The 27,076-nt window shown below is 44.1% G+C and overlaps 1 protein-coding gene and 1 long non-coding RNA gene across 2 annotated transcripts in view; both read right to left on the bottom strand.

Moving 5' to 3' along the window:
• Window positions 1-27,076, bottom strand: part of LOC141105853 (alpha-2-macroglobulin-like) — a 368,197-nt gene that overhangs the window by 52,278 nt on the left and 288,843 nt on the right. Inside the window, exon 27 of the mRNA XM_073595997.1 lies at window positions 22,475-22,640. Within this exon, the coding sequence (XP_073452098.1) occupies window positions 22,475-22,640 (166 nt within the window). The remainder of the gene's footprint in view (window positions 1-22,474; window positions 22,641-27,076) is intronic.
• Window positions 12,803-15,798, bottom strand: LOC141105854 (uncharacterized). The gene is made up of 3 exons (XR_012235665.1): window positions 14,616-15,798; window positions 13,153-13,241; window positions 12,803-13,036 (listed from the first exon to the last, which is right to left on the bottom strand). It is a non-coding gene; the product is annotated as an uncharacterized lncRNA (long non-coding RNA).

Raw genomic sequence — 27,076 nt, 5'->3', positions numbered from 1 at the left:
TAAATGCTCAGTAGGGCAAAATGTTGAATAGAAAGATCTGGATGCCGCACACCGGATGAAGTAGAAAACTTGTCTTTATTATTAAAATGGGACCATCAGAAGTACAAGACAATTATGCAGGATGTACAGGATAGCTGATCCTGTACATCCTGCATAATTGTCTTGTACTTCTGATGGTCCCATTTTAATAATAAAGACAAGTTTTCTACTTCATCCGGTGTGCGGCATCCAGATCTTTCTATTCAACATTATGACTGGGCTCTATGGAGAGGAAAAGGAAGATCTGTTCCCAGTCTTGAGGGAGATGTAGGAGAGACAAAGTAGTAGACATCTCCTGGTACATGAGAGCACCACTGTCATTGACTGGTGCACCTGCCTGCTCGTTGGGCGAATAATGCTAATTTTGCTGAGCCACCGGAGAACTGAGGGAGATTAGCTGTCACCCCAGAAGTTGGCGAGAAGCCACTGGTTAAATCCAACTGCACCCAATTTAAAAGGAACAGTATTGTTTGCTTGGGACACAGTGCAAGCACTTATACCTGGGTTAGGAGGAACTTATCTTGCTTCAGCGCTGCACCTGGGCCCCAATGTGCTGGCCAGCAGGGAAAGGGTTTAATACAGATGGACAGACTGTTATTGCAATATTATCTCTTAGGTAGGGCCCTGCCAAGTATAGAGTTTAGGGGACATTCACTGGATCATAGACCTATTACCAAATATATACCATAAGGCTCCTTCCACACTGATGCGTTTTTCCTGCATTTTTACTCTGCAAGAAAGACTCAAGAAAATGTTTTCCCTTTAAATCTTATGGGACTTTTCACATCACTGTGTTGCTAGTGGGGACCTATTGTTGCTGGGGAATCTATTGTTGCTGCAGGGGATCTATTTTACTGCTTTTTTTGTTATCATTAGCAAATTCCATACAAATTACTCAGCACTACAAATATATACTTGGTTCTGTATTCTGTAAAAGAAGTGGTACTGAGAGGTGGGTAAGGGGTGTAGGCACCCTGAAACACGGTGTGGGATAGGTGCAGGGTGATTGGAATGACAAGGTATGCCCTAATTGTGATAGCAAAATAAATAGTGAATAGGATTACAGACCAAACCATAACGCTGAGGTGTTAAACCAAAAACAGAGGGGAAATTGGGACACAATAAAAATTGAATATGAATTAGGAAAGAATAGAAGAGGGAAAAAAAAGGGTAAAAAAAGGCCAAAAACATTTTTTTACCCTCCTCTCCCTATATAAAGACCTACTATACAATCCTTTCACAATTAAAATATATGTTTCAATATTTATAGACATCTACCTCATACCTGCTCCTGGCAGTCGCTACGAAATGCGTCGATCCAATAGATGCCCCCTCGCTTATATATTGCATTACTACTATTAACTACCTCATATGTCAATTGGATTGTACCAATCAATCAGGGTTACTGTTATTTACTATGGAGACACGCTTCAATGAATTTGGTTCTTTATAATGTTTACAGTATGAACTAATTATGCTAATATATTATCATGTTATTATTGTTGTTATCAATTACCACATTTTATATACAAATATACTATTGATTGCCAATTGTTGTTATGCAATGCTTTCATGCAATGTTCATAGTTCTATTATATTAGGTACCTGCCAGACTCATTCTTATTGTGTTGTCTCCCTGGATGCATGCTTCATATAAAGTCCTATCCTCCTCTCCTTTTTGTATACAGCAGTTTAACAGGACAGGTTCCACTCAGAACAGGCCTTGCCATGGTCGACCAAAGAAGTTGAGTGCACATGCTCAGCATCATTTCCAGAGGTTGCCTTTGGGAAATAGACATATGAGTGCTGCCAGCATTGCTGCAGATGTTGAAGGGGTTGGGGGTCAGCCTGTCAGTGCTCACACTATACGCTGCACATTGCATCAAATTGGTCTGCATGGCTGTCGTCCCAGAAGGAAGCCTCTTCTAAAGGTGATGCGCAAGAAAGCCCGTAAACAGTTTGCTGAAGACAAGCAAACTAAGGACATGGATTACTGGAACCATGTTCTGAGGTCTGATGAGACCAAGATAAACTTATTTGGTTCAGATGGTGTCAAGCGTGTGTGGCGGCAACCAGGTGAGGAGTACAAAGACAAGTGTGTCTTGCCTACAGTCAAGCATGGTGGTGGGAGTGTCATGGTCTGGGGCTGCATGAGTGCTGCCAGCACTGGGGAGCTACAGTTTATTGAGGGAACCATGAATGTCAACATGTACTGTGACATACTGAAGCAGAGCATGATCCCCTCCTTTCAGAGACTGGGCAGCAGGGCAGTATTCCAACATAATAACGACCCCAAACACACCTCTAAGACAATGACTGCCTTACTAAAGAAGCTGAGGGTAAAGGTGATGGACTGGCCAAGCATGTCTACAGACCTAAACCCTATTGAGCATTTGTGGGGCATCCTCAAACGGAAGGTGGAAGGTCTCTAACATCCACCAGCTCTGTGATGTCATGGAGGAGAGGAAGACTCCAGTGGCAACCTGTGAAGCTCTGGTGAACTCCATGCCCAAGAGGGATAGGGCAGTGCTGGAAAATAAAGGTGGCCTCACAAAATATTGACACTTTGGGGTCAACTTGGACTTTTTCACCAAGACCCCTTTCACACTGGGGCGCTTTACAGGCGCTACAGCGCTAAAAAATAGCACCTGCAAAGCGCCCTGAAAGAGCCCTTCCGGTCTCTCCAATGTGAAAACCCGAGGGCTTTCACACTGGAGCGGTGCGCTGGCAGGACACTAAAAAAAGTCCTGCTAGCAGCATCTTCAGATCGGTGAAGGAGCGGTGTGTATACCGCTCCTCCACTGCTCCTGCCCATTGAAATCAATGGGCAGTGCGGCTATACCGCCAGCAGCGATTTGCGGGTGGTTTTAACCCTTGTGTAACCTAAAATTAGATGCGCAACCAAAAAAGTGAACAAACCAATGTGTGCAACCAGAGGTGCAAATGATTGTGTGCAACATAAAATGCCAAATAGCAAATGAACAAATCAGTGCAAGAAAAAAATATCACAGCTGGTGTAAATTAATGAATAGAATAAAAACATCAATATATTGTGTCATTCAATATAACTCCATTTGGTAAGTCCTTCAATAAAAACTTCAATAAGAGGGCAGACAGTTCCTTCCACGGTATATCCCCACAGAAGAGCCAAACAATAATGAGCTCCGGTGGAGCTTTAGGACCTGATGTCACCACGCACCAGCTGGCTGGCTCAAGCCGCAGCTGTGTCTCTCGTTTTGTATTTTCTGCTAATGCTTTTTAGATGTCAGTTGTCCATGATATGGAATAAAGGTACTACTGTTTTAAACCCTACTGCACCATGAAGCCCTCTCTCTTCTTTTCATGAAAAATTCCATGAGTGTATTCTTTTGGAACGGGTGCTACGGAGTACATTGTAGCATTTGAATTTGCCGGTGGAGGAAAGGATCTCGATGGATGTGTGAATCAGCCCCTCCTGCTTGAACGATCCCTCCTGTATATGCCCATTTGATCTCCGTAACAGAGATCCTACAGATCTGGTAAGCGGCCATCTGGCATTTATTATCCTTGGCTCATTATTGTTTGGCTCTTCTGTGGGGATATACCGTGGAAGGAACTGTCTGCCCTCTTATTGAAGTTTTTATTGAAGGATTTATACGGAATGGAGTTATATTGAATGACACAATATATGGACGTTTTTATTGTATTCATTAATTTACACCAGCTGTGATATTTTTTCTTTCACTGATTTGTTCATTTGCTATTTGGCATTTTATGTTGCACACAATCATTTGCACCTCTGGTTGCACACATTGGTTTGTTCACTTTTTTGGTTGCGCATCTAATTTTAGGTTACACACGTTTTAGAGCTGAATATTCCAGTTTTTTTCGTTGCAGCACCGTCACTTTACTGGTTTGATACCAGCATACTATATCATTTTTTTTATTTTTTATTAGCATCATCACTTTGGCTGTAGCGCGGATTATCCACGTTACACATTTACTGGTTTTAACCCTTTCTGGGCTGGTTTTAACCCTTTCTTGGCAGCTAGCGGGGGGTAAAAGCCGCAAAATTGACGGAAAAGCGCCGCTAAAAATAGCGGCGCTTTACCGCTGATGCACCCACCGCCCCAGTGTGAAAGGGGCCTTAGGGGTGTACTCACTTTTGTTGCCAGTGGTTTAGACATTAATGGCTGTGTGTTGAGTTATTTTGAGGGGACACCAAATTTACACTGTTATACAAACTGTACACTCACTAATTTACATTGTAGCAAAGTGTCATTTCTTCCGTGTTGGAATAGGGGTTTGGGTCCAAGTGGTGTGTGGCATTAGAGAACACAGTCCCATCCCTGCTTATAAATGCTGGTGATCGGTACCAATGGGTGGTTGCCGGGCCCTGGTCAGTCTGGTCCAAGGGGTGGGTGGCCCTAGAGAACACAGTCCCATCCCTGCTTATAAATGTTGGTGATCGGTACCAATGGGTGGTTGCCGGGCCCTGGTCAGTCTGGTCCAAGGGGTGGGTGGCCCTAGAGAACACAGTCCCATCCTTGCTTATAAATGTTGGTGATTTGTACCAATAGGTGGTCGCTGGGCTCTTGTCAGTCTGGTCCAAGGGGTGGGTGGCCCTAGAGAACACAGTCCCACCCATACTTATAAAAATTGTTACTGAGCACTAGGGATGAACTTCGAGTTCGAGTCAAACTCATGTTCGACTCGAACATCGGCTGTTCGCAAGTTCGCCGAACAGCAAACAATTTGGGGTGTTCGCGGCAAATTCGAATGCTGCGGAACACCCTTTAAAAGTCTATGGGAGAAATCAAAAGTGCTAATTTTAAAGGCTTATATGCATGGTATTGTCATAAAAAGTGTTTGGGGACCTGGGTCCTACCCCAGGGGACATGGATCAATGCAAAAAAAAGTTTTAAAAATGGCCATTTTTTCAGGAGCAGTGATTTTAATAATGCTTAAAGTCAAAAGATAAAAGTGTAATATCCCTTTAAATTTCGTAGCTGGGGAGTGTCTATAGTATGCCTGTAAAGGGCGCATGTTTCCCATGTTTAGAACAGTCTGACAGCAAAATGATATTTTAAAGAAAAAAGTCATTTAAAACTACTCGCGGCTATTGCATTGCCGGTCTGACAATACACATAAAAGTTCATTGATAAAAACGGCATGGGAATTCTCCACAGGGGAACCCCGTACCAAAATTTTAAAAAAAAATGACGTGGGGGTCCCTGTAAGTTCCATACCAGGCCCTTCAGGTCTGGTATGGATATTAAGGGGAACCCCGGCCAAAATTAAAAAAAAAAAAAGACGTGGGGGTCCCCCTAAATTCCATACCAGACCCTTCAGGTCCCGTATGGATTTTAAGGGGAACCCCGCGTCAAAATAAAAAAAAATGGCGCGGGGTCCCCCCAAAAATCCATACCAGACCCTTATCCGAGCACGCAACCTGGCAGGCCGCAGGAAAAGAAGGGGGGATGAGAGAGCGCTCCCCCCCTCCTGAACCGTTCCAGGCCACATGCCCTCAACATTGGGAGGGTGCTTTGGGGTAGCCCCCCAAAACACCTTGTCCCCATGTTGATGAGGACAAGGGCCTCATCCCCACAACCATGGCCGGTGGTTGTGGGGGTCTGCGGGCGGGGGGGCTTATCGGAATCTGGAAGCCCCCTTTAACAAGGGGACCCCCAGATCCCGGCCCCCCCGTGTGAAATGGTAAGGGGGTACAAGTACCCCTACCATTTCACTAAAAGACTGTCAAAAATGTTAAAAATGACAAGAGACAGTTTTTGACAATTTTATTTAAATGCTTCTTCTTTCTTCTATCTTCTTCTGGTTCTTCTGGCTCTTCTGGTTCTTCCTCCGGTGTTCTCGTCCAGCATCTCCTCTGCAGCGTCTTCTATCTTCTTCTCCTCGGGCCGCTCCGCACCCATGGCATGGGGGGAGGCTCCCGCTCTTCTCTTCATCTTCTTCTCTTCTTCATCTTCTTCTCCGGGCCGCTCCGCATCCATGCTGGCATGGTGGGAGGCTCCCGCTGTGTGACGCGTCTCTCTTCTGACGGTTCTTAAATAACAGGGGGTGGGGCCACTCAGTGACCCCGCCCCCCTCTGACGCACGGGACATAACGGGACTTCCCTGTGGCATTCCATGTGATGTCACAGGGAAGTCCCGTCAAGTCACCGTGCGTCAGAGGGGGGCGGGGTCACCGGGTGGCCCCACCCCCCGTTATTTAGGAACCGTCAGAAGAGGAGACGCGTCACACAGCGGGAGCCTCCCACCATGCCAGCATGGATGCGGAGCGGCCTGGAGAAGAAGATGAAGAAGAGAAGAAGATGAAGAGAAGAAGATGAAGAGAAGAAGATGAAGAGAAGAATGGGAGCCTCCCCCCATGCCATGGGTGCGGAGTGGCCCAAGGAGAAGAAGATAGAAGACGTCGCAGAGGAGATGCTGGATGAGAACACCGGAGGAAGAACCAGAAGAGCCAGAAGAAGAAGAAGATGAAGGAAGATAGAAGAAAGAAGAATCATTTAAATAAAGGAATTGTCAAAAACTGTCTCTTGTCATTTTTAATATTTTTGACAGTTTTTTAGTGAAATGGTAGGCCCTTACCATTTCACATGGGGGGGCGGGATCTGGGGGTCCCCTTGTTAAAGGGGGCTCCCATATTCCGATAAGCCCCCCGCCTGCAGACCCCCACAACCACCGGCCAGGGTTGTGGGGATGAGGCCCTTGTGCTCATCAACATGGGGACAAGGTGTTTTGGGGGGCTACCCCAAAGCACCCTCCCAATGTTGAGGGCATGTGGCCTGGTACGGTTCAGGAGGGGGGGCGCTCTCTCGTCCCCCCTCTTTTTTCCTGCGGCCTGCCAGGTTGCGTGCTCGGATAAGGGTCTGGTATGGATTTTTGGGGGGACCCCACGCCGTTTTTTTTTATTTTGGCGCGGGGTTCCCCTTAAAATCCATACCAGACCTGAAGGGTCTGGTATGGAATTTAGGGGGACCCCCACGTCATTTTTTTTTTTTTTAATTTTGGCCGGGGTTCCCCTTAATATCCATACTAGACCTGAAGGACCTGGTATGGAATTTAGGGGGACCCTCACGTCATTTTTTTTTTTAATTTTGGTTCGGGGTTCCCCTGTGGGGAATTCCCATGCCGTTTTTATCAATGAACTTTTATGTGTATATCGGACCGGCAATGCAATAGGCGCGAGTAGTTTTAAATGACTTTTTTTCCTTTGAAATGTCATTTTGCTGTCAGACTGTTCTAAACACGGGAAACATGCGCCCCTTTACAGGCATACTATAGACACCCCCAGCTACGAAATTTAAAGGGATATTACACTTTTATTGTTTGACTTTAAGCATTATTAAAATCACTGCTCCTGAAAAAATGGCCGTTTTTAAAACTTTTTTTTGCATTGATCCATGTCCCCTGGGGTAGGATCCATGTCCCCTGGGGCAGGACCCAGGTCCCCAAACACTTTTTATGACAATAACTTGCATATAAGCCTTTAAAATTAGCACTTTTGATTATTCACGTTCGTGTCCCATAGACTTTAACGGTGTTCGCGTGTTCGAACAAACTTTTTTCCTGTTCGCATGTTCTGGTGCGAACCGAACAGGGGAGTGTTCGGCTCATCCCTACTGAGCACCAGTCATATTGCTTTCTGGGGTTTATCACCATGCTGATGATACTGCTCCTAATATATTTCAAGCCATTCCACCAACTGTTCCGACCAACAAGTAGCAACATCACCCCACCAAGTGATGCCATTCTACCAGCAAGTGAGGACACCATTCCACCAACAAGTGAAAATGCAGAGAGCAGCATGGAGGGGGCCGACTTTCCTATTCCCAGAGTCGCACCTCCTAGGGATCACATCCGTGCTCACGTACGGGATTTATGCTGGCCAGTAAAGAAGTGCAGGCCAACCAAAGTGTTCAAGGTTGGCAACATATAAGAAAGGCCTAGTGCTCTGGGCACAGCATACCCCTCAGGATTTTGAGGACAGACCAGGAGAGTATTAAAAAATTATTTCTTTATTGATTAACAAATGGTTATACAATAGAAAACATTAAAATGAATAGTAATAAAACAAATACAAAATTGCAGGCATGGTGGTAACTGCCCTGTGGGGTAGCAGCGGGCTAGTACATGTGGCTATATGGAATGACGCCTGACATGTTTCAGACTATATGTCCTTCTTCAAAGGCTTTATGTCATCAATTGCATACATATTCCATAATATAAATATATTTGAACATTTATACAATCAAATTCAAACTCACACTGATGGTGCTTGCTTGCTGCTGGGACCCACTGACCTGTATTCACTCCTACCATGGTAAGCTCACATTCTTACTATCTCTATATGGTATTGACATCATTAACCCTTGATTGTTCGGACATCTTAAGATACTTATTATCCTTTTCTGTCTTTCCCAGACAGGAGGTCACTAGATATACTCCGCTACCTTTAGCTGACTTTATGCTGTTTGGAGTAGTTATTCCACTCAGTGGGAGTTCCTGCAGTGACTGTGGGCTCATCCGGCTCTGACCCTTCATGTCTTTTCCGCTTTGGCTATTTACATCTGGCCACATATCCTTATCCCTGCACCACAAGGCATTCATTGCGCAGGTCATATACATTCTGCCTTTCCCTCCTGTGCTTGGCAGCTCAGGTATGCAAGTGTATGTCTTTCCTTGTTATGTTCACTGTTCAGATGATCATAGAATCTCTGTAAAAAAAAGATCTTAAATTTCATTGTATTATTGTATTAATGTTCAAATATCTTTATATTATAGAATATGTATGCTATTGATGACATAAAGCCTTTGAAGAAGGACATATAGTCTGAAACATGTCAGGCGTCATTCGATATAACCACATGTACTAGCCCGCTGCTACCCCACAGGGCAGTTACCACCATGCCTGCAATTTTGTGTTTGTATTATTACCATTGATTTTAATGTTTTCTATTGTATAACCATTTGTTAATCAATAAATAAATAATTTTTTAATACTCTCTTGGTCTGTCCTCAAAATCCTGGGGGGTATGCTGTGCCCAGAGCACTAGGCCTTTCTTGTTGGTTTATTGGATTGGCCAGACCAGGCAATACATGCACTGTCATTCCACACCTCCTTATCAAGGTTGGCAACATAATCCCAACAAGCCATGACATTATTCCACCAAGTGAAAATGTGGACAGCGCTATGGAAGAGACAGATGTTCCCGTTTCCAGAGTCGCACCTCCTTGGGATTACCTACGTGCCCCGCTACGCCGTCGAACGAAGAGACGTAAACCACCAATGGTGGTCAAGCACAAAAATGTCTTCCCACGAAAGAATGCCATCATCCCAGTGAAGAAGCGCAGGCCAACCAAAGTGTTTAGGGATGGCAACATATTCCCAATGAGCGCTGACATCCTTCCAAAAAGTGTAAATGTGGACAGCTCTAAGGAAGAGACTGACGTTCCCGTTTCCAGAGTCGCACCTCCTCGAGCTTTCCTTCGTGCTTGGCTAAGCCGGCGTATAAAGAAGCTCAAATCAAAAATGATGGTCAGGCACAGGAATATCTTCCCATGAAAGAGTGACATCATCCCACCAAGTGATGTCATTATTCCACCAACAAGCAAAAATGCAGCGATCGCTACGGAGGAGACTGCCTTTCCCATTCCCAGTGTCGCACCTACCAGGAATAACACTAGACCTTGGAGTGATGAGATCTTTCCAACCAAATACATGACCCCAGCAATGGGTTCCGGCCTTAGACCGCGATGGAGTACATTTACTGTCCATCCCAGCGTCGCACGTCGTAGGAAAAATGTGAAAAGAGCTATGGACAATTTCCATTGTTGAGTCGCGCTCTATTGCCAGAAAAGGGAATCCATGCTGTGAATTAAAATAATTCAACCTATCTAAAGTGAATATCATAAATGAGATTAATCAAATTGCACATTGTAAACAGTCCACTCTTATTGATAGTAGATCTCCACTGTGAAAACAACACACAATGCACCCAGAAATGGCGATGAGTGAAAAGATCTGCCTTCCACCTCCACACACACTGCCGCTGATATCCTCTCATTACCCAGTTCCCTTATGTCACCAGTGACTGATGACATCAATACGCTATTGGATTCCAGCATTAGTCAAAAAAGGGCAACACTGGCTGTTGATCCCAATGTCGAAACTCGTAATAATCAGACCTGTCTTCACCTACGGGAATTATTCCATCTAGTGAAGAAGCGCAGACCAACCAGGGAGGACTGCCAGGAGTCTTAAAATGGATCTTTACTTTTCATAGTGCTCCAACGCCATGGTATCCCGGAGCCACTGGCAGCTTTGGCCAGGTGGCTTCCTGGTACCAATATCCGCCCGATTTAATTGGCCAGGCCAACATGACGTCACTCCCACACAGGCGTGGGAGTTTAGGTATCTCGGCATTGCCGGAGTTGTGTGATAAGCTGCGCAGGCACAGTTATTTAGTTATTATATTATAAATAGTGCAGTGTTATTATAGTGTGTTATTGTAGTGCAGTGTTATTATAGTGTGTTATTGTAGTGCAGTGTTATTATAGTGTGTTATTGTAGTGCAGTGTTATTATAGTATAGATATGGAGGTACAGGAGATAGAGTGTGGCATTATAGAGGTACAGGAGGTATGGAGGTACATGGAGGTATGGGAAGTATAAAGGTATGGAGGTATGGGAGATATGGAGGTATGGGGGGGGAGTACAGGAGGTATAGGAGTTAAGGAGGTACAGGAGGTTTAGGGGGTATGGAGGTACAGATGGTACATGGAGGTACAGGGAGGGTGCGGGAGGTACATGGAGGTACAGGAGGTTTAAGGGGTATGGAGGTACAGGAGGTACATGGAGGTATGTGATGTTTAGGGGGTATGGAGGTACAGGAGGTACATGGAGGTACATGGAGGTACAGGAGGTTTAGGGGGTATGGAGGTACAGGAGGTACATAGAGATACGGGGGGTAGGGAGGTACGGGAGGTATGAAGGCATGCGAGGTATGGAGGCACGGGAGATATGTAGGTACAGAAGATGTGAATGTAGCCTATAGACTCCTGGTTTTAGAATGGGGAAAAGGTTGGAGTAAAAACACCGGAAACCGTCCTACCGCTGCTGCATTGCTGGGAACTCCTCGGGTCAGTAGTTCTGCAGCAGCAGAATGGAGGAGCGCTAGTCAGTGCGGAGACACCAACACACACACATTGCAGGTGGAGGGGGAATCTTCCTCGCTGGGTCATTGTATTCTGACATTACAAGACTCCCCCGCCTTCAGAATACACAGATCAGCGCTGCAGCTTATTACCTGCAGTACTGAGCGAGTGAAAATATGCCAACAGGGCAAATTTAACCACAGTGGCCACACATAGTCCCTGCTGAACCGGCTAAATTTTGATCCATGTATAGTCAGCATAACCTCCAATAGACATCACTGGTTTATCCTGCTCAGCGGGGGGCGGGCCATAGAGAATAGAGATCACATATGGGCAGCACAGAGGTTTAGTGGTGAGCCTTGCAGCACTGCGGTCCTTGGTTCAAATCCTGACCAGGACACCACACCTGCATGGAGTTTGCATGTTCTCCCTGTGCTTGCCTGGGGGTTTCTGCAGCTTGGCTGAAAAAAAATGCCGGCTGTTTACTATATAGCTCAATAGCTCTCAGGCTCTTCAGATCTGAATGAGTTTGAGCACTAACTCCGCCCTCCTCCCTGCCGGTGCAGTGTGGGTGGTTCCATCCGGAGCTTCAATCAGGCACGGTTTGACAATACGATGATAAAACAGAGATAACAATTTATATGAAATACTTAACGTATAAACTTGAGTATAAGCCGAGTTTTTCAGCACATTTTTTTGTGCTGAAAGTGCCCCTCTCGGCTTATACTCGAGTCAAGCACTTTTCTGGTGCAAAGAATGACATTTTCGGAACCAACTTTGGGGCCCGTATCTCGGGACCACTTGGTACTAGGAACTCCAAATTTGGTGTGCAAACCCGGATCGGAAAATGTCATTCTCTGCTGTAGAAAAGAGCTTGACATTTTCCAAACCGACTTTGGGGCCCCATATCTCGGGGCCACTTGGTGTTAGGAACCCCAGCTTTGGATATGTTGTAGTGCTAGTTCCACTAGGTTTGAACACTAAATTTTGGGTTTTTAGCACCAAGTGGCCCCGACATACAGGGCCCCAAAGTCGGTCAACTGTGTCTATCTGCAGCAATGTCATTTCGGGACCCTTTGGGTCCAGTGACCCCAAATTTTGGCTGCAGCTAGGGGGCATCTAGGAACCCTTAACTTCTATAGTTTATTAAAGAGATGAGGGAGGAGTTCTATAGTTTATTATAGAGGTGAGGGAGGAGTTCTATAGTTTATTATAGAGGTGGGGGAGGAGTTCTATAGTTTATTATAGAGATTGGGGGGGTTGTATAGATTATTACAGAGGTGAGGGAGAAGTTCTATAGTTTATTATAGAGGTGAGGGAGGAGTTCTATAGTTTATTATAGAGATGGGGGGGGGTTGTATAGTTTATTATAGAGGTGAAGGGGGGGTTCTATAGTTTATTATAGAGATGGGGGTTGTGTAGTTTATTATAGTGGGGAGGGAGGAGTTCTATAGTTTATTATATAGATTGGGAGGTTGTATAGTTTATTATAGGAGGTGAGGGAGGAGGAGATTGGGGGGTTGTATAGATTATTATAGTGGTGAGGGAGAAGTAGTTTATTATAGAGATTGGGGGGGTTGTATACTTTATTATAGAGATGAGGGAGGAGTTCTATAGTTTATTATAGAGATTTGGGGGGGCTCACTAGAAGCAAGGAAGCTAGGGGACTATCTTAGTACAGTATAGGAAAAGTACAAATAGAATATATAGACAATCGTAAAAACTTATTAAAAATGTATTAATAAAAAATAACTGACAATAGAACTAAAACAAAGGTGACTTGGTCCTACATGGTACTTCAACTAGTTTCGCGGGATAAACCGCTTCATCAGGAAATACATCTGTAAATAGACACAAGGTCAATGACAATGTGGTCAAAAATATATAAGGAAATGATATAAATAGTACAATTAAGTAGGAGAGGGGAAAAAAGTAATGAAAGTATAGGGCTGCTTACCCAAGTCTCGGTGCAAACAGAGCACAGGGCATCACCAGTAGAGCCTCCCGCAGCGACTGTTGGAAATGAACAAGTCAAGGGGCTGGAGTCTGAGTGGAATAGAGTACATAAGGTAAAAATGCAAAAACTATAAGGTGCCAAGAGGGGGAGTGTCCCAGTGATGTGATGAAAAATTGAAATTGAAATAGGGGTGATGAAAAATGGGTAAAAATGAGAAGGGAACAAGGAAAGAAGTGATGCAACCCGTGAATGAATGGTGAAAACCAAAGTTAGTTAATTGGGTGTGAACAAGCCAATGGCCACAAAAACCGCAAAGAGCAGGCGCACTACTGAGAAATAAACACAGGTTAAATGGGATAAAGTTGGAAAAGAAAGGGGGGGGGACAGAACGAAAGGGAAAAAAGGAAAAAGAGAAGGGGGACAAAGGGGGACCAAGGGGGAGGGCTGGAAGTGAAGTGAGGGGGAGGGGGAAAAGGAAAAAACCCCAATGGATTGGTTCACCTTTTCTTTTCCTTTTTTCCCCCCTCTCTCTTCTCTCCTCACCCCCCTTCCCCCTAACCCCTCCTTCTCTTTTCCTTCCTTGTTTCCCCTTCCTTTTTGCTTCTCGCTCCTTCTTCTTATTCCCCTCCCCCACTTTCCTTCCCGTCCACGTCTCCTATTTTTCTTAGTAATGCGCCTGCTCTTTGCGGTTTTTGTGGCCTTGGCTTGTTCACACCCAATTAACTAACTTTGGTTTTCACTATTCACTCACGGGTTGCACCACTTTTTTCCTTGTTCCCCTCTCATTTTTACCCATTTTTCATCACCTCTATTTCAACTTCAATTTTTCATCACATCACTGGGACACCCACCCTCTTGGCACCTTATAGTTTTAGCATTTTTAACTTATGTAGGAAAATGTAAAGAGGGAGATAAAACGAGTAGTGGGACTTTATAGGGAGATGATGTGTCTGTTAGACGTAAGCAGTATCACAACAGTTAATATAAAAATACAAATTTTATTGAAAATATATAAAATGTGCAATAAGAAAGTGACAATCCAGCGAGAAATTACAACCGTACAGAGATTTTTAATCTAAAAAAGGGGTTTATAATGATAATGATCATATTGATCATTATAATATTAAGGTAGGAAATATAATATAACCAAGGGTAATTCCTAAAAATGGAACTCCCATATTATTTAAGCATAATGGTATGATCAATATTGACCTAATAATGGGTAAGCGTTAAATACCTGCGGTAACACCAATTAATAAAGAGACTAGATAATAAAATATAAGAATATGGTAGAATATGGTGCCAAATACATTAGTAGGTCTTTGTTGTTAGGCAGTATGTATTTAAATGCAGGGGGATATATGCAGTCCCACAGCAAAGTAAAATACGAACAGACACTGCCATATTGTGGGCAGCCAAATGCACAAACACATGTAGTCAGGTTGTCTCATTCCGGAACTTACCTTGTGGCAGTATATACATGTATGGCCAAATCCTGCAAGGAGTGCAACGGCAGTGCGAGAGCTCTGGCCCCGCTATGCAGTGCGGTTTGCGTCTGTCACAGACCAAGTCGACACTGCCATCTTTTGTTGACACAGTCCTACCGGAAGTGAAGGGTCGAATACGACCTCTGGCGTCACTACCGGTCCGGACGTCCCTGCGAGGGTGCGCGCGCACTGGGGGAAATCGTGTGCACGCACTAACCATACCACGCTCAAGCGGGGATGGCATATGAGGGTGGAAAGGGGAAACTCCGCCCTCTTGCGCAGGGACACCCAAATTCCCTTACCATCGGCTAACAGTGAACCGAGTGAGACAAACAGGAGCGCTGGTATGAGGAAATCAGCAGTCCCCCGAAGCACAGCCAGACCTAATCATAATGGAAAATAATCAAACAATAATGATAGTAGCTACTACAAAATACAAAAATATTAAAATATTCACCCATATTATATCCCATATCAAATATCAAGGGACAAACGGTGTAGACATGCATATGTATAGAGTTACTCCACTATAGAAATTGCAAAAAAAAAAAAGGAAAGGGAAAGGAAAGGAACAGGATGAGGGAGAGGAGTGTGATATAAATTAGAGAAAAATTATAAAAAAGGTTTGTAAGATAACGCTGTGTTGAGGCCAGGTGGATAAGTAGCTTTTTGATTGAAAATCCATCTGGCCTCTTTTTGAAGAATCTTTTTATCTACATTACCACCCCTTTCCATGTCTGGGATGACTTCCAATGCAACAAATGAAATATAAGTGGGGTCAAAACTATGATGTAGACCCACATGTTTACATATGGGAGTTTAAAGTAAGCCCGCATCCAGGTAATATAGATGATCTTGGATGCGTTTAGCAAATGGGCATTTAATTTTCCCAATATAAAATGCGCCGCAGCGACATGTGGCAAGATAAACAATGCCGGTGGTGCAGCAGTCAGCATATCCTTTAAGTTTATGGAAGCCCCCTCTGGGAAGGGGGCAACCAAAACTTTCCCTGATCCATGGGCAGTATTCACAATGCCCATAGCGGAAAGTGCTGCTGCCACCTATTGCTCCCAAAACAGGAGCCGAAAAGGGAAGGTGGCTGTGCACTAATCCATCTCTAATGGAACGGGATCTCCTGTATGTGATTTGCGGTGCTACAGCCACATATTTGGAGATGATGGGGTCCTCTGATAGGAAATTCCAGTTATTGCTAATGAGTTTACGAAAGATGTCTTGGTGGGCAGTGTGTGTCGTAATGAGTTTGGTAGCAGCACAAGTATTGCGAACCTTGTTTTGAAAGATGAGTGATTCTCGTGTGTTTTGTTTGGCTCGCCGATATGCCTTTTTAAGAACTTTTTTGCTATATCCTCTTTGAATTAATCTGAGATATAGGGCTTTTGCTTCTAGTTCGAGGTCCTCGTCCCTTGTACAGTTTCGTCACAACCTTAAGTATTGACTGAAGGGTATGCTGTGAATGAGGGGACGAGGATGTGAACTAGGGTAATGTAGTATGGTGTTGCCCGCTGTTTCTTTTCTATAGAGGGTGCTATGTATTGTGCCATCATCATTAAGGTAGAGGCATAAATCCGAAAACGGAATTGTGGTAGTATCCGATTGGATGGTAAATTTTAGGTTGAAATCATTTATGGGAAAGAAAAATCATAAATTCAGAAAGCAATTGCAACGTGCCAGTCCAAATGAGCAGAACGTCGTCGATATACTTCCGCCAAAGAAGAATGTGGCGGAGATATATCGAGGCGCCATCATCAGAAATAAAAGTACGCTCCCACCCCCCCAGGTACAGGTTAGCATACGATGGGGCACAAGAAGTCCCCATCGCAACTCCCTGTACCTAGAGGTAGGGGGAGCCGTTAAACAAAAATATGTTGGTGGTCAAAATATGTTCCATCAGAGTAGTGATGAATTGGCCCATTTCCCAGTTGTTAGTGTCCTGTTCTTTAAGAAATGTGGAAACTACTGCTATGCCCTGAGCATGCGGGATACTAGAGTAGAGCGCCTCAATATCAATGGCTGCTAATATTGCTCCTGATAGTATTACAAGTCCTTCCAAGACTCTCAACAACTCCAAAGTATCCTTGAGATAAGAAGGCAAGCTCATGACATAGGGACGAAGATATGCCCTCATATGCCATCCCCGCTCGAGCGGTATGGTTAGTGCGTGCGCACGATTTCCCCCAGTGCGCGTGCACCCTCGCAGGGACGTCTGGACCGGTAGTGACGCCAGAGGTCGTATTCAACCTTTCATTTCCGGTAGGACCGTGTCAACAAAAGATGGCAGTGACGGCTTGGTCTGTGACAGACGCACCCCGCACTGCATAGCGGGGCCAGAGCTCTCGCACTGCCGTTGCACTCCTTGCAGGATTTGGCCATACATGTACATACTGCCACAAGGTAAGTTCCGGAATGTGACAACCTGACTACATGTGTTTGTGAGTTTGGCTGCCCACAATATGGCAGTGTCTGTTCGTATTTTACTTTGCTGTGGGACTGCATGTATCCCCCTGCATTTAAATACATACTGCCTAACAACAAAGACCTACTAATGTATTTGGCACTGAAAGTAATAATAATATTCTAAGCCCATACCATTTTAAGTCACCAATGTGAGTCCCTGATTTATGGCCTCTGATTTGATTTAATTTCCTATACCTACCATATTCTTATATTTTATTATCTAGTCTCTTTATTAATTGGTGTTACCACAGGTTATTTAACGCTTACCCATTATTAGGTCAATATTGATCATACCATTATGCTTAAATAATATGGGAGTTCCGTTTTTAGGAATTACCCTTGGTTATATTATATTTCCAACCTTATTATTATAATGATCAATATGATGATTATGATTATAAACCCCTTTTACCACTCCCTTGAATACGGTCCAGTTCCCCTACTGGTAAGGCCCATTTTGGACCTGGCATCCATGGGTCTTTAGGTGCCGGGTGACCCATAGGGAAGCGTTTGATTGGTTATGGTGTGTACTCAGTAGTCCTCCCCTCATGACTGTCACAGACCAGGTAAGCTCAATTATTATTTCCTGTATGTATTTATTTTGTACCCATACCATGAAATATTATCTTGTTAAATGCATTTGATAATTACGACCATATTAATGATGTATATTTTTGTACATAATCGAGATGAAATCTGTGATGCTTTTAATGCCCTGATGAAGCAAAGATATGTGAAACATGTTGGCTGAATACAAGTGATTTCAAAATCTCTCGCTGGATTGTCACTTTCTTATTGCACATTTATATATTTTCAATAAAATTTGTATTTTTATATTAACTGTTGTGATGCTGCTTACGTCTAACAGACACATCATCTCCCTTTATAGTCCCAATACTCTTCAGAGTGAGTTTTATCTCCCTCTTTACATTCTATCCTATTCTATCCTATTTATTTAGGGATTAGGAGTCCTGTCTCTGTTTTCTGGATATAGTCCAATCACCTTTATATATATTTAACTTATGTACTCTATTCCACTCAGACTCCAGGCCCTTGACTTGTTATATTCCCCCAGTTACCACGGGAGGCTCTACTGGTGACTAGGGATGAGCTTCAAGTTCGAGTCGAACTCATGTTCGACTTGAACATTGGCTGTTCGCAAGTTCGCCGAACAGTGAACAATTTGGGGTGTTCGCGGCAAATTCGAATGCCGCGGAACACCCTTTAAAAGTCTATGGGAGAAATTAAAAGTGCTAATTTTAAAGGCTTATATGCAAGTTATTGTCTTAAAATGTTTGGGGACCCGGGTCCTGCCCCAGGGGACATGGTTCAATGCAAAAAAAAGTTTTAAAAAGGGACGTTTTTTCAAGAGCAGCGATTTTAATAATGCTTAAAGTCAAACAATAAAAGTGTAATATCCCTTTAAATTTCGTACCTGGGGGGTGTCTATAGTATGCCTGTAAAGGGGCGCATGTTTCCTGTGTTTAGAACAGTCTGACAGCAAAATTAAATTTCGAAGGAAAAAAACGATTTAAACTACTCGCGGCTATTGCATTGCCGACAATACACATAGAAGTTCATTGATAAAAACGGCATGGGAATTCCCCACAGGGGAACCCCGAACCAAAATTAAAAAAAAAAAATGACGTGGGAGTCCCCCTAAATTCCATACCAGGCCCTTCAGGTCTGGTATGGATATTAAGGGGAACCCCGGCCAAAATTTAAAAAAAAAACGACGTGGGGTTCCCCCTAAATTCCATACCAGACCCTTCAGGTCTGGTATGGATTTTAAGGGGAACCCCGTGCCAAAAAAAAAAAAAAAAAAACAGCGTGGGGTCCCCCCAAAAATCCATGTCAGACCCTTATCCGAGCACGCAACCTGGCAGGCCGCAGGAACGAGAGTGCGCCCCCCCCCTGAACCGTACCAGGCTACATGCCCTCAACATTGGGAGGGTGCTTTGGGGTAGCCCCCCAAAACACCTTGTCCCCATGTTGATGAGGACAAGGGCCTCATCCCCACAACCCTGGCCGATGGTTGTGGGGGTCTGCGGGCGGGGGGTTTATCGGAATCTGGAAGCCCCCTTTAACAAGGGGACCCCCAGATCCCACCCCCCCCCCCTGTGTGAAATGGTAAGGGGGTACCTACCCCTACCATTTCACTAAAAAACTGTCAAAAATGTTAAAAATGACAAGAGACAGTTTTTGACAATTCCTTTATTTAAATGCTTCTTCTTTCTTCTATCTTCCTTCATCTTCTTCTTCTTCTGGTTCTTCTGGTTCTTCCTCCGGCGTTCTCATCCAGCATCTCCTCCGGGCCGCTCTGCACCCATGTTGCCTTGGAGGGAGGCTCCCGCTGTGTGACGGCGTCTCCTCGTCTGACGGTTCTTAAATAACGGGGGCGGGGCCACCCGGTGACCCCGCCCCCTCTGACGCAGGGGACATGACGGGACTTCCCTGTGACATTCCCCGTGACGTCACAGGGAAGTCCCGTCAAGTCACCGTGCGTCAGAGGGGGCGGGGTCACCGTGTGGCCCCCACCCCCCGTTATTTAAGAACCGTCAGACGAGGAGACACCGTCACACAGCGGGAGCCTCCCTCCATGCCAGCATGGGTGCGGAGCGGCCCGGAGAAGAAAATGAAGAAGAGAAGAAGAGAAGAAGGAAGAAGAGATGAAGATGAAGAGAAGACCGGGAGCCTCCCCCCATGCCATGGGTGTGGAGCGGCCCGAGGAGAAGAAGATAGAAGACGCCGCGGAGGAGATGCTGGACGAGAACGCCGGAGGAAGAACCAGAAGAACCAGAAGAAGAAGAGGATGAAGGAAGATAGAAGAAAGAAGAAGCATTTAAATAAAGGAATTGTCAAAAACTGTCTCTTGTCATTTTTAACATTTTTGACAGTTTTTTAGTGAAATGGTAGGGGTAAGTACCCCCTTACCATTTCACACAGGGGGGGCGGGATCTGCGGGACCCCTTGTTAAAGGGTGCTTCCAGATTCCGATAAGCCCCCCTGCCCGCAGACCCCCACAACCACCGGCCAGGGTTGTGGGGATGAGGCCCTTGTCCTCATCAACATGGGGACAAGGTGTTTTGGGGGGCTACCCCAAAGCACCCTCCCAATGTTGAGGGCATGTGGCCTGGTACGGTTCAGGAGGGGGGGGGGCGCACTCTCGTCCCCCCCTCTTTTTGGATAAGGGTCTGGTATGGAATTTAGGGGGAACCCCACGTCGTTTTTTTTTTAAATTTTGGCCGGGGTTCCCCTTAATATCCATACCAGACCTGAAGGGCCTGGTATGGAATTTAGGGGGACTCCCACGTCATTGTTTTTTTTTAAATTTTGGTTCGGGGTTCCCCTGTGGGGAATTCCCATGCCGTTTTTATCAATGAACTTCTATGTGTATTGTCGGCAATGCAATAGCCGCCAGTAGTTTTAAATGGGTTTTTCCTTTGAAATGTCATTTTGCTGTCAGACTGTTCTAAACACAGGAAACATGCGCCTCTTTACAGGCATACTATAGACACCCCCCAGCTACGAAATTTAAAGGGATATTACACTTTTATTGTTTGACTTTAAGCATTATTAAAATCACTGCTCCGAAAAAACGGCCATTTTTAAAACTTTTTTTTGCATTGATCCATGTCCCCTGGGACAGGACCCAGGTCCCCAAACACTTTTTATGACAATAACTTGCATATAAGCCTTTAAAATTAGCACTTTTGATTATTCATGTTCGTGTCCCATAGACTTTAACGGTGTTCGCGTGTTCGAACGAACTTTTTTCCTGTTCGCATGTTCTGGTGCGAACCAAACAGGGGGGTGTTCGGCTCATCCCTACTGGTGACGCCCTGTGCTCTGTTTGGACCGGGACTTGGGTAAGCAGCCCTATACTTTTATTACTTTTGTCCCCTCTCTTACTTAATTGTACTATTTATATAATTTCCCTATATATTTTTGACTATATTGTCATTGATCTTGTGTCTATTTACAGATGTATTTCCTGATGAAGCGGTTTATCCCACAAAACTAGTCGAAGTACTATGTATGACCAAGTCACCTCTGTTTTAATTCTATTGTCAGTTATTTTTTATTAATACATTTTTCGTATGTTTTTACGATTGTCTATATATTCTATTTGTACTTTTCCTATACTGTACCAAGATAGTCCACTTGCTTCCTTGCTTCTGGTGAGCCTTGGCTGGGGACCAGTCCGACCAGGCTCCCAAACCCCTATTCCATTAAGTCTTGGATGATGGTACAACTGCTGTTCTAAATTTTACACCCGTTTTTATTATTTTTACAGGCCACCCATTCCATTTCTTCAGTGTTGTCACACGAAAAGATATAATAAAATATTTACAAAAATGTGAGGGGTATACTCACTTTTGTGAGATACTATATACACAAGCGCACATAATACAAACTATATACCCTGTTGGCTGCCGTTGTATATATTTGTTTGAGGGGTTGTTGTCATATATTGAGATATACTGAGATATACTATGTTACCAAAAGTATTGTGACACCTGCCTTTACATGCACATGAACTTTAATGACATCCCAGTCTTAGTTCGTAGGGTTCAATATTGAGTTGGCCCAACCTTTGCAGCTATAAAACTCATCTGGAAAGGCTGTCCACAAGGATTAGGAGTGTGTCTATGGGAATGTTTGACCATTCTTCCAGAAGCACATTTGTGAGGTAAGGCACTGATGTTGGACAAGAAGGCCTGGCTCGCAATCTCCGCTCTAATTCATCCCAAAGGTGTTCTTTCAGGTTGAGGCCAGGACTCTGTGCAGGCCAGTCAAGTTCCTCCACCCCAAACTGGATCATCCATGTCTTTATGGACCTTGCTTTGTGCACTGATTCGCAATCATGTTGGAACAAGAAGGGGCCATCCCTAAATTGTTCCCACAAAAGTCGAAGCATGAAATTGTCCAAAATGTCTTAGTATGGTGACGCCATAAGAGTTCCCTTCACTGGAACTAAGGGGTCAAGCCCAACTCCTAAAAAACAACCCACACCATAATCCCCCCTCCACCAAAGGATTTGGACCAGTGCACAAAGCAAGGTCCAAAAAGACATGGATGATCCAGTTTGGGGTGGAGTTACTTGACTGGCCTGCACAGAGTTCTGATGCTGCTGTCTTCACATCCCTTTGGCGGGTCCGGGAATCTTTTGCATGTTCACTGGATGTGCTGCACTCAGCTCTCCTCTGTTCCAAGCTCAAGCAGAACTGCATTTACTTGAATATGTTGTGCAATAAATGGATACATGCTTTTATTAACATGTGCGCTGTGGCCACTTTCCTGTTTACTAATTTTTCCTGTATTCCAAGCTTAGTGTATGGAAGGATCATACTACTCACTTTCATCCTCCTCAGCTTGCTCTTCCAGGCGCTTGAGCATGAGCGCTCTCAGCTCACGGTCTCCCAATAAGGTGAAGGCATAAGCCAGGAGAGCCTGTGTATAGGGTGTTGTAGCATTATCTGCTCCTTTCCTTATGCAGGATTTGGCATTCTCCACAATGCTTCCCTAGACACAAAACACAGGTCATAAATGGTCAGAATGCATACAATGAATGCATACATGCATTAATGATGAACAAACAAATGATAAAGATAAAAAAAGAAAACAAGGTAACCTACGTTGCAGAATTAAAACTGATCTCCAGACACAAAAATTAATTTAGTGCCCAACTCCTTGCAAAATCTATTTTGAACTGTGCATTATTTTATGCATTTCATGCCCATCTGTGGTCTTTGCAAAGACATCCCTCCAGAATAACCTGCATTTTATTCAAAAGTGACAATTTCCTGTATTCTGAGTCATGATTTCCTGCACTAAGGACCAGATAAATGACTCAGTTTCCTATCTCTGCAGAGCCCACTGGTCCCCTTACCATCCTTCTGAAATTCTTCTGATGCTGGAGATGACATAAGCATGGCACCATGAATACTGAGTGGGAAGTATTATGTTAATGCTTCCCTGTGTCAGACCCATTTCTTTTTTGCCAAAAGTAAAGTAATAATTAGGTGTATTGTCTCTTTTGTAGCTGTAGGTTCCAAACTTCCCTGTAATTATTCTATTTCTCTAAATGTAAATGTATTCTTATTTTCAAGGGAAAAAAACATCTGCAGCTCTCTTTTATAACTAGAAAATAGCTATAGTTTAAAATTATTTTTTTTTTGTAAAAAAAATAAAAATCACCCACCAATAAGATCAGAGATCCCCCCTGAACCTTATCTGTACACTCTGGATTGAATTAATGGTTTGGTGGTGAGGTGACCTAGAAGCTGCTGTATCCCTCCACAGAGCAAAAGAAAGTACCCCGTGCAGCACTATAAAATGGCAGTTGCATATTTGCCAACTGTCCCAGATTTGCTGGGACATTCACACTTTTTAGTAAGCCATCTTGTAATGGCCGTGTAATCAGGGACAAGGGGACAGCAGCAGTGTTCTTGTCATTGCTAATAAATACATGCACCATCTGGACTTGAAATCCCCACTCTCTACCCCGCTTAGTAGTTTCCAGTACTCTCCTTCAGTGCAGGGCCCAAGAAGCCCAAGGTGGAACATTTTCACTGCTGCCTGTGGTGTGTGAGCATGTTATAAATTGCCCAGCCTCGGAAATCCTGCCTGGAAGGGGGAGTGAGCATAGTTCTTGTCGAGTTCCAGATCAAGGAATTTTTTTACATGTATGTCTATGCTGAGCGAAATAACAAGCTATGCTAAGCTAAGTGAAGGTCTATGCTGAACTAAGTCACACGCTATGCTAAGCTAGGTCACAGTCTGTGCTGAACTAAGTGACAGTCTTTGTTAACTGACAGTTTATACTAAGCTAGGTGAAAATGAAAGGCAGGAGAAGCTCATTAGCGACCCCTGCCTATGGGAACAAGGACTGAAACAAATAGGCAGTTATTGTAATGTATATTATTGATCATTTAACTGTTATCAATAAACTCTATTAAAAAATTCTGGAAGTTTCTAAGAAGGGTCAGGTGACTAGAAGTACCAATAAGAAGAAAGAAGTATTTTAACGGTTGTCAGACCAACGGCAGCACTTCAAGAAGAAGCATCTCCTTAGTCTGTCTCCTCACCTTAGGCATGGAAAATCTACTGCGTCAGATGATGGAGCGGGCCTCTGCTCCTGACGGTGATTCCTGGCTGCGTTTCTGCCTCTCCTCCGCAGCTCCTCCGGTTCCATCTGCCTCTTTTCCTCCTCCTTCCCCCCCTCTCTCTTTCCCACAGCCACCTCCGGTCATGGCTTCTCTTCCAAGTCCCTCCGGTGTTCCGTTTCCGTTCAGGGCTCCTCCTCCGGGTCGTCATCCAGCTGTTTCATGGGCCCCCACAGTGACTGACAGCGCGACTCTGCCTGTGATGAGGCCGATGGTGCCTCCTTTCTCTTTGGCTGCTGGCTCGGTACCTTCGACGGGACATGGCTTATGCGCAGTAGATACTGGCATAGAGCAGTCGGCGAATCTGACGTCGGTCCGCCGGATCGAATCCCAGGGAACTCCAGCAAAAAAGAAATGTAAAAACAAAGGTAATGGTAAGCGGTCTCTGGTGGACAATGATTTACTATTGCCTGTTGCCTCAGAAAATGTTAAAATTAATTTTAATGCTGGTGATGGTACTGCTTTGTCTTCCTCTTCTTTCCTTCCTGATTTACCAATTGACAATATGAGTGATGTTTTGCCTTCTCTTATGATGCGTCCTCTATTGATTTCTGATGCTATTAGTGCTTGTTCTTTTCCTACAGCTAACCCCTCTGGTTCAATGCATTCTACGCAGGCTGTTTCTGATGCTAATTTGGGGTCTGCAAGACCTGTGATTTCTACACAATCTATGCCACAGATGACACCTAGTGGTGAGTCTAATCAAATGCATAATTTGATGTTATGTATGTCTTCTTTTGCTTCATTTGCTGATAATTTTAAGAAATGTTTTTCTGATGGTTTAAATGTTGGGGTTTTACCTGCTGTGGATGTGCGACCGCCTGCGCATATTCTGTCGGTCGATGGTGCTGATGTTCTGCCTTTATTGAATCCATCTTCACATTCAGTTCCTGAATGTTGCTTTAAAGCCATGACGTGCAAAATTTCTCCGCTTGGCTTCCATTTATCGCCGTCTGTCAAAAACAAAATTTGGAAAGGCGAATATATTGCGATACTCTCTCTTTTGCCATCATTTAAGGAAAATCGTATGGATGTTAGGGATTCCGACAAGAATGACGATGACAAGAGAAAATCTGCTCCGCGCAATTTTAATAACTGGCTACAGGCCTTTTGTATTTTCTCTAGTGTTATGGGTGAGCGGCGCCCGGAGCTCTGCAGCGGCCTTTTTAGGCATCTTGAGATTATCCTTGAGGCATACAAGAATTTTCCTGGTTTGGCTTGTTTTTTTTACGACGAGTCGTTTCGTCAAAAACTTGCTATTCATAAAAATATGGCTTGGGGGACTAAAGATGTGGGTTTGTGGTTGAACCTTCTTATACCACGTAAACCCATATTGCCGGTGTCTTCTTCCCAACCTTTACAATTTAAGAAAGGTTTTTGTTTCAGTTTTAATGAGGGGCAGTGTAAATGGCCGAATTCGTGCCGTTATACACATGAGTGTGCTTCTTGTTCGGGTAATCATCCTGCCTCTCGTTGTTTTAAAAAATTGCATTCCAACGTGGTTGCTCCTTCTAGGGATAAATTTCGTGCTGGGAGTAACACCGGTGAAATTGCCCGCCATGTTGCCGTTCCTTCTCACTCGGCTAAACCGCAGGATAGTGAAATTCTCGTTGAGGGTTTTTCATTTGGTTTTCGATTGCCTCAATTTTCTGGCCCTGGTTGTCTTTGTTGTGATAACCTTGTCTCTGTTCATCGTTTCCCTACCATTGTCTCTGGTAAAATTGCTAAGGAAATATCTGAAGGTAGGGTTGCAGGCCCGTTTTTATTTCCTCCGTTTGCTGATTTTCGGGTTTCTCCTTTAGGTTTGGTTCCTAAGAAGGAACCCAATAGTTTCCGCCTTATCCATCATTTATCTTTCCCTGCCGGTTTTTCTCTTAATGACGAAATCGAACCAGAATTAAGTACTGTTACGTATACCTCTTTTGATGAGGCGATTTTCAGGATTCGCCGCTTGGGTGTGTCTGCTGTTATGGCTAAGGCTGATATTAAATCTGCCTTCCGCCTGTTGCCCATACACCCTTCGGCTTTTAACTCGTTGGGTTTTCATCACGATGGTTTTTATTATTATGATAAATGCTTTCCCATGGACTGTTCCTTATCCTGTACTTACTTTGAGACGTTTTCGACATTTTTGGAATGGGTGGTTACTTTCTTGACGGGTTCATCTAATGTATTACATTATCTTGATGATTTTTTATTTTTCGGTCCGGCGGATACTTCTGAATGCTTATATTTGTTCACTGAATTTCGTTTAATCTGCTGACGTTTTGGAGTCCCATTGGCCCTCGAAAAGTCAGTTTGGCCAACGACTTGTATTGAATTCCTGGGTGTTACCATTGACACTGAAGTGATGGAATGTCGTTTACCTCAGGCCAAGTTAGATCGTTTGAGGTTTATGATTTCTTTTGTACTTTCCAAACCTAAGGTTACCTTTCGCACATTGCAATCTTTGTTGGGCTTACTAGCCTTTGCTACGCGTATAATTCCTATGGGTCGTGTTTTTTCGAAACGATTGTATAGAGCTATTGCTGGTTGTAGATCTCCGAATCATTTTGTGCGGATCAATTCTTCTTTAGTATCTGATTTGTTGGTTTGGAATGATTTCTTTTCCTCGTACAATGGCCGTTCTTTTTGGCAAATGCCTTTCCAGGATAATTCAGTTGTTTTATTATTCACTGATGCAGCTGGGAGTGCGGGTTATGGTGCCTTTTATCAGGGTCATTGGTCGGCTGCGCGTTGGCCTGATTGTTGGCTTTCGTTGGGATATACGAAAAATGTTGTACTCCTTGAATT

The sequence above is a fragment of the Aquarana catesbeiana genome, linkage group LG08 (assembly GCF_042186555.1).
Source record: "Aquarana catesbeiana isolate 2022-GZ linkage group LG08, ASM4218655v1, whole genome shotgun sequence".
NCBI classification, from domain to species: domain Eukaryota; kingdom Metazoa; phylum Chordata; class Amphibia; order Anura; family Ranidae; genus Aquarana; species Aquarana catesbeiana.
Note: the sequence above shows the minus strand (reverse complement) of the source record. Positions and strands in the feature narration are given on the sequence as shown.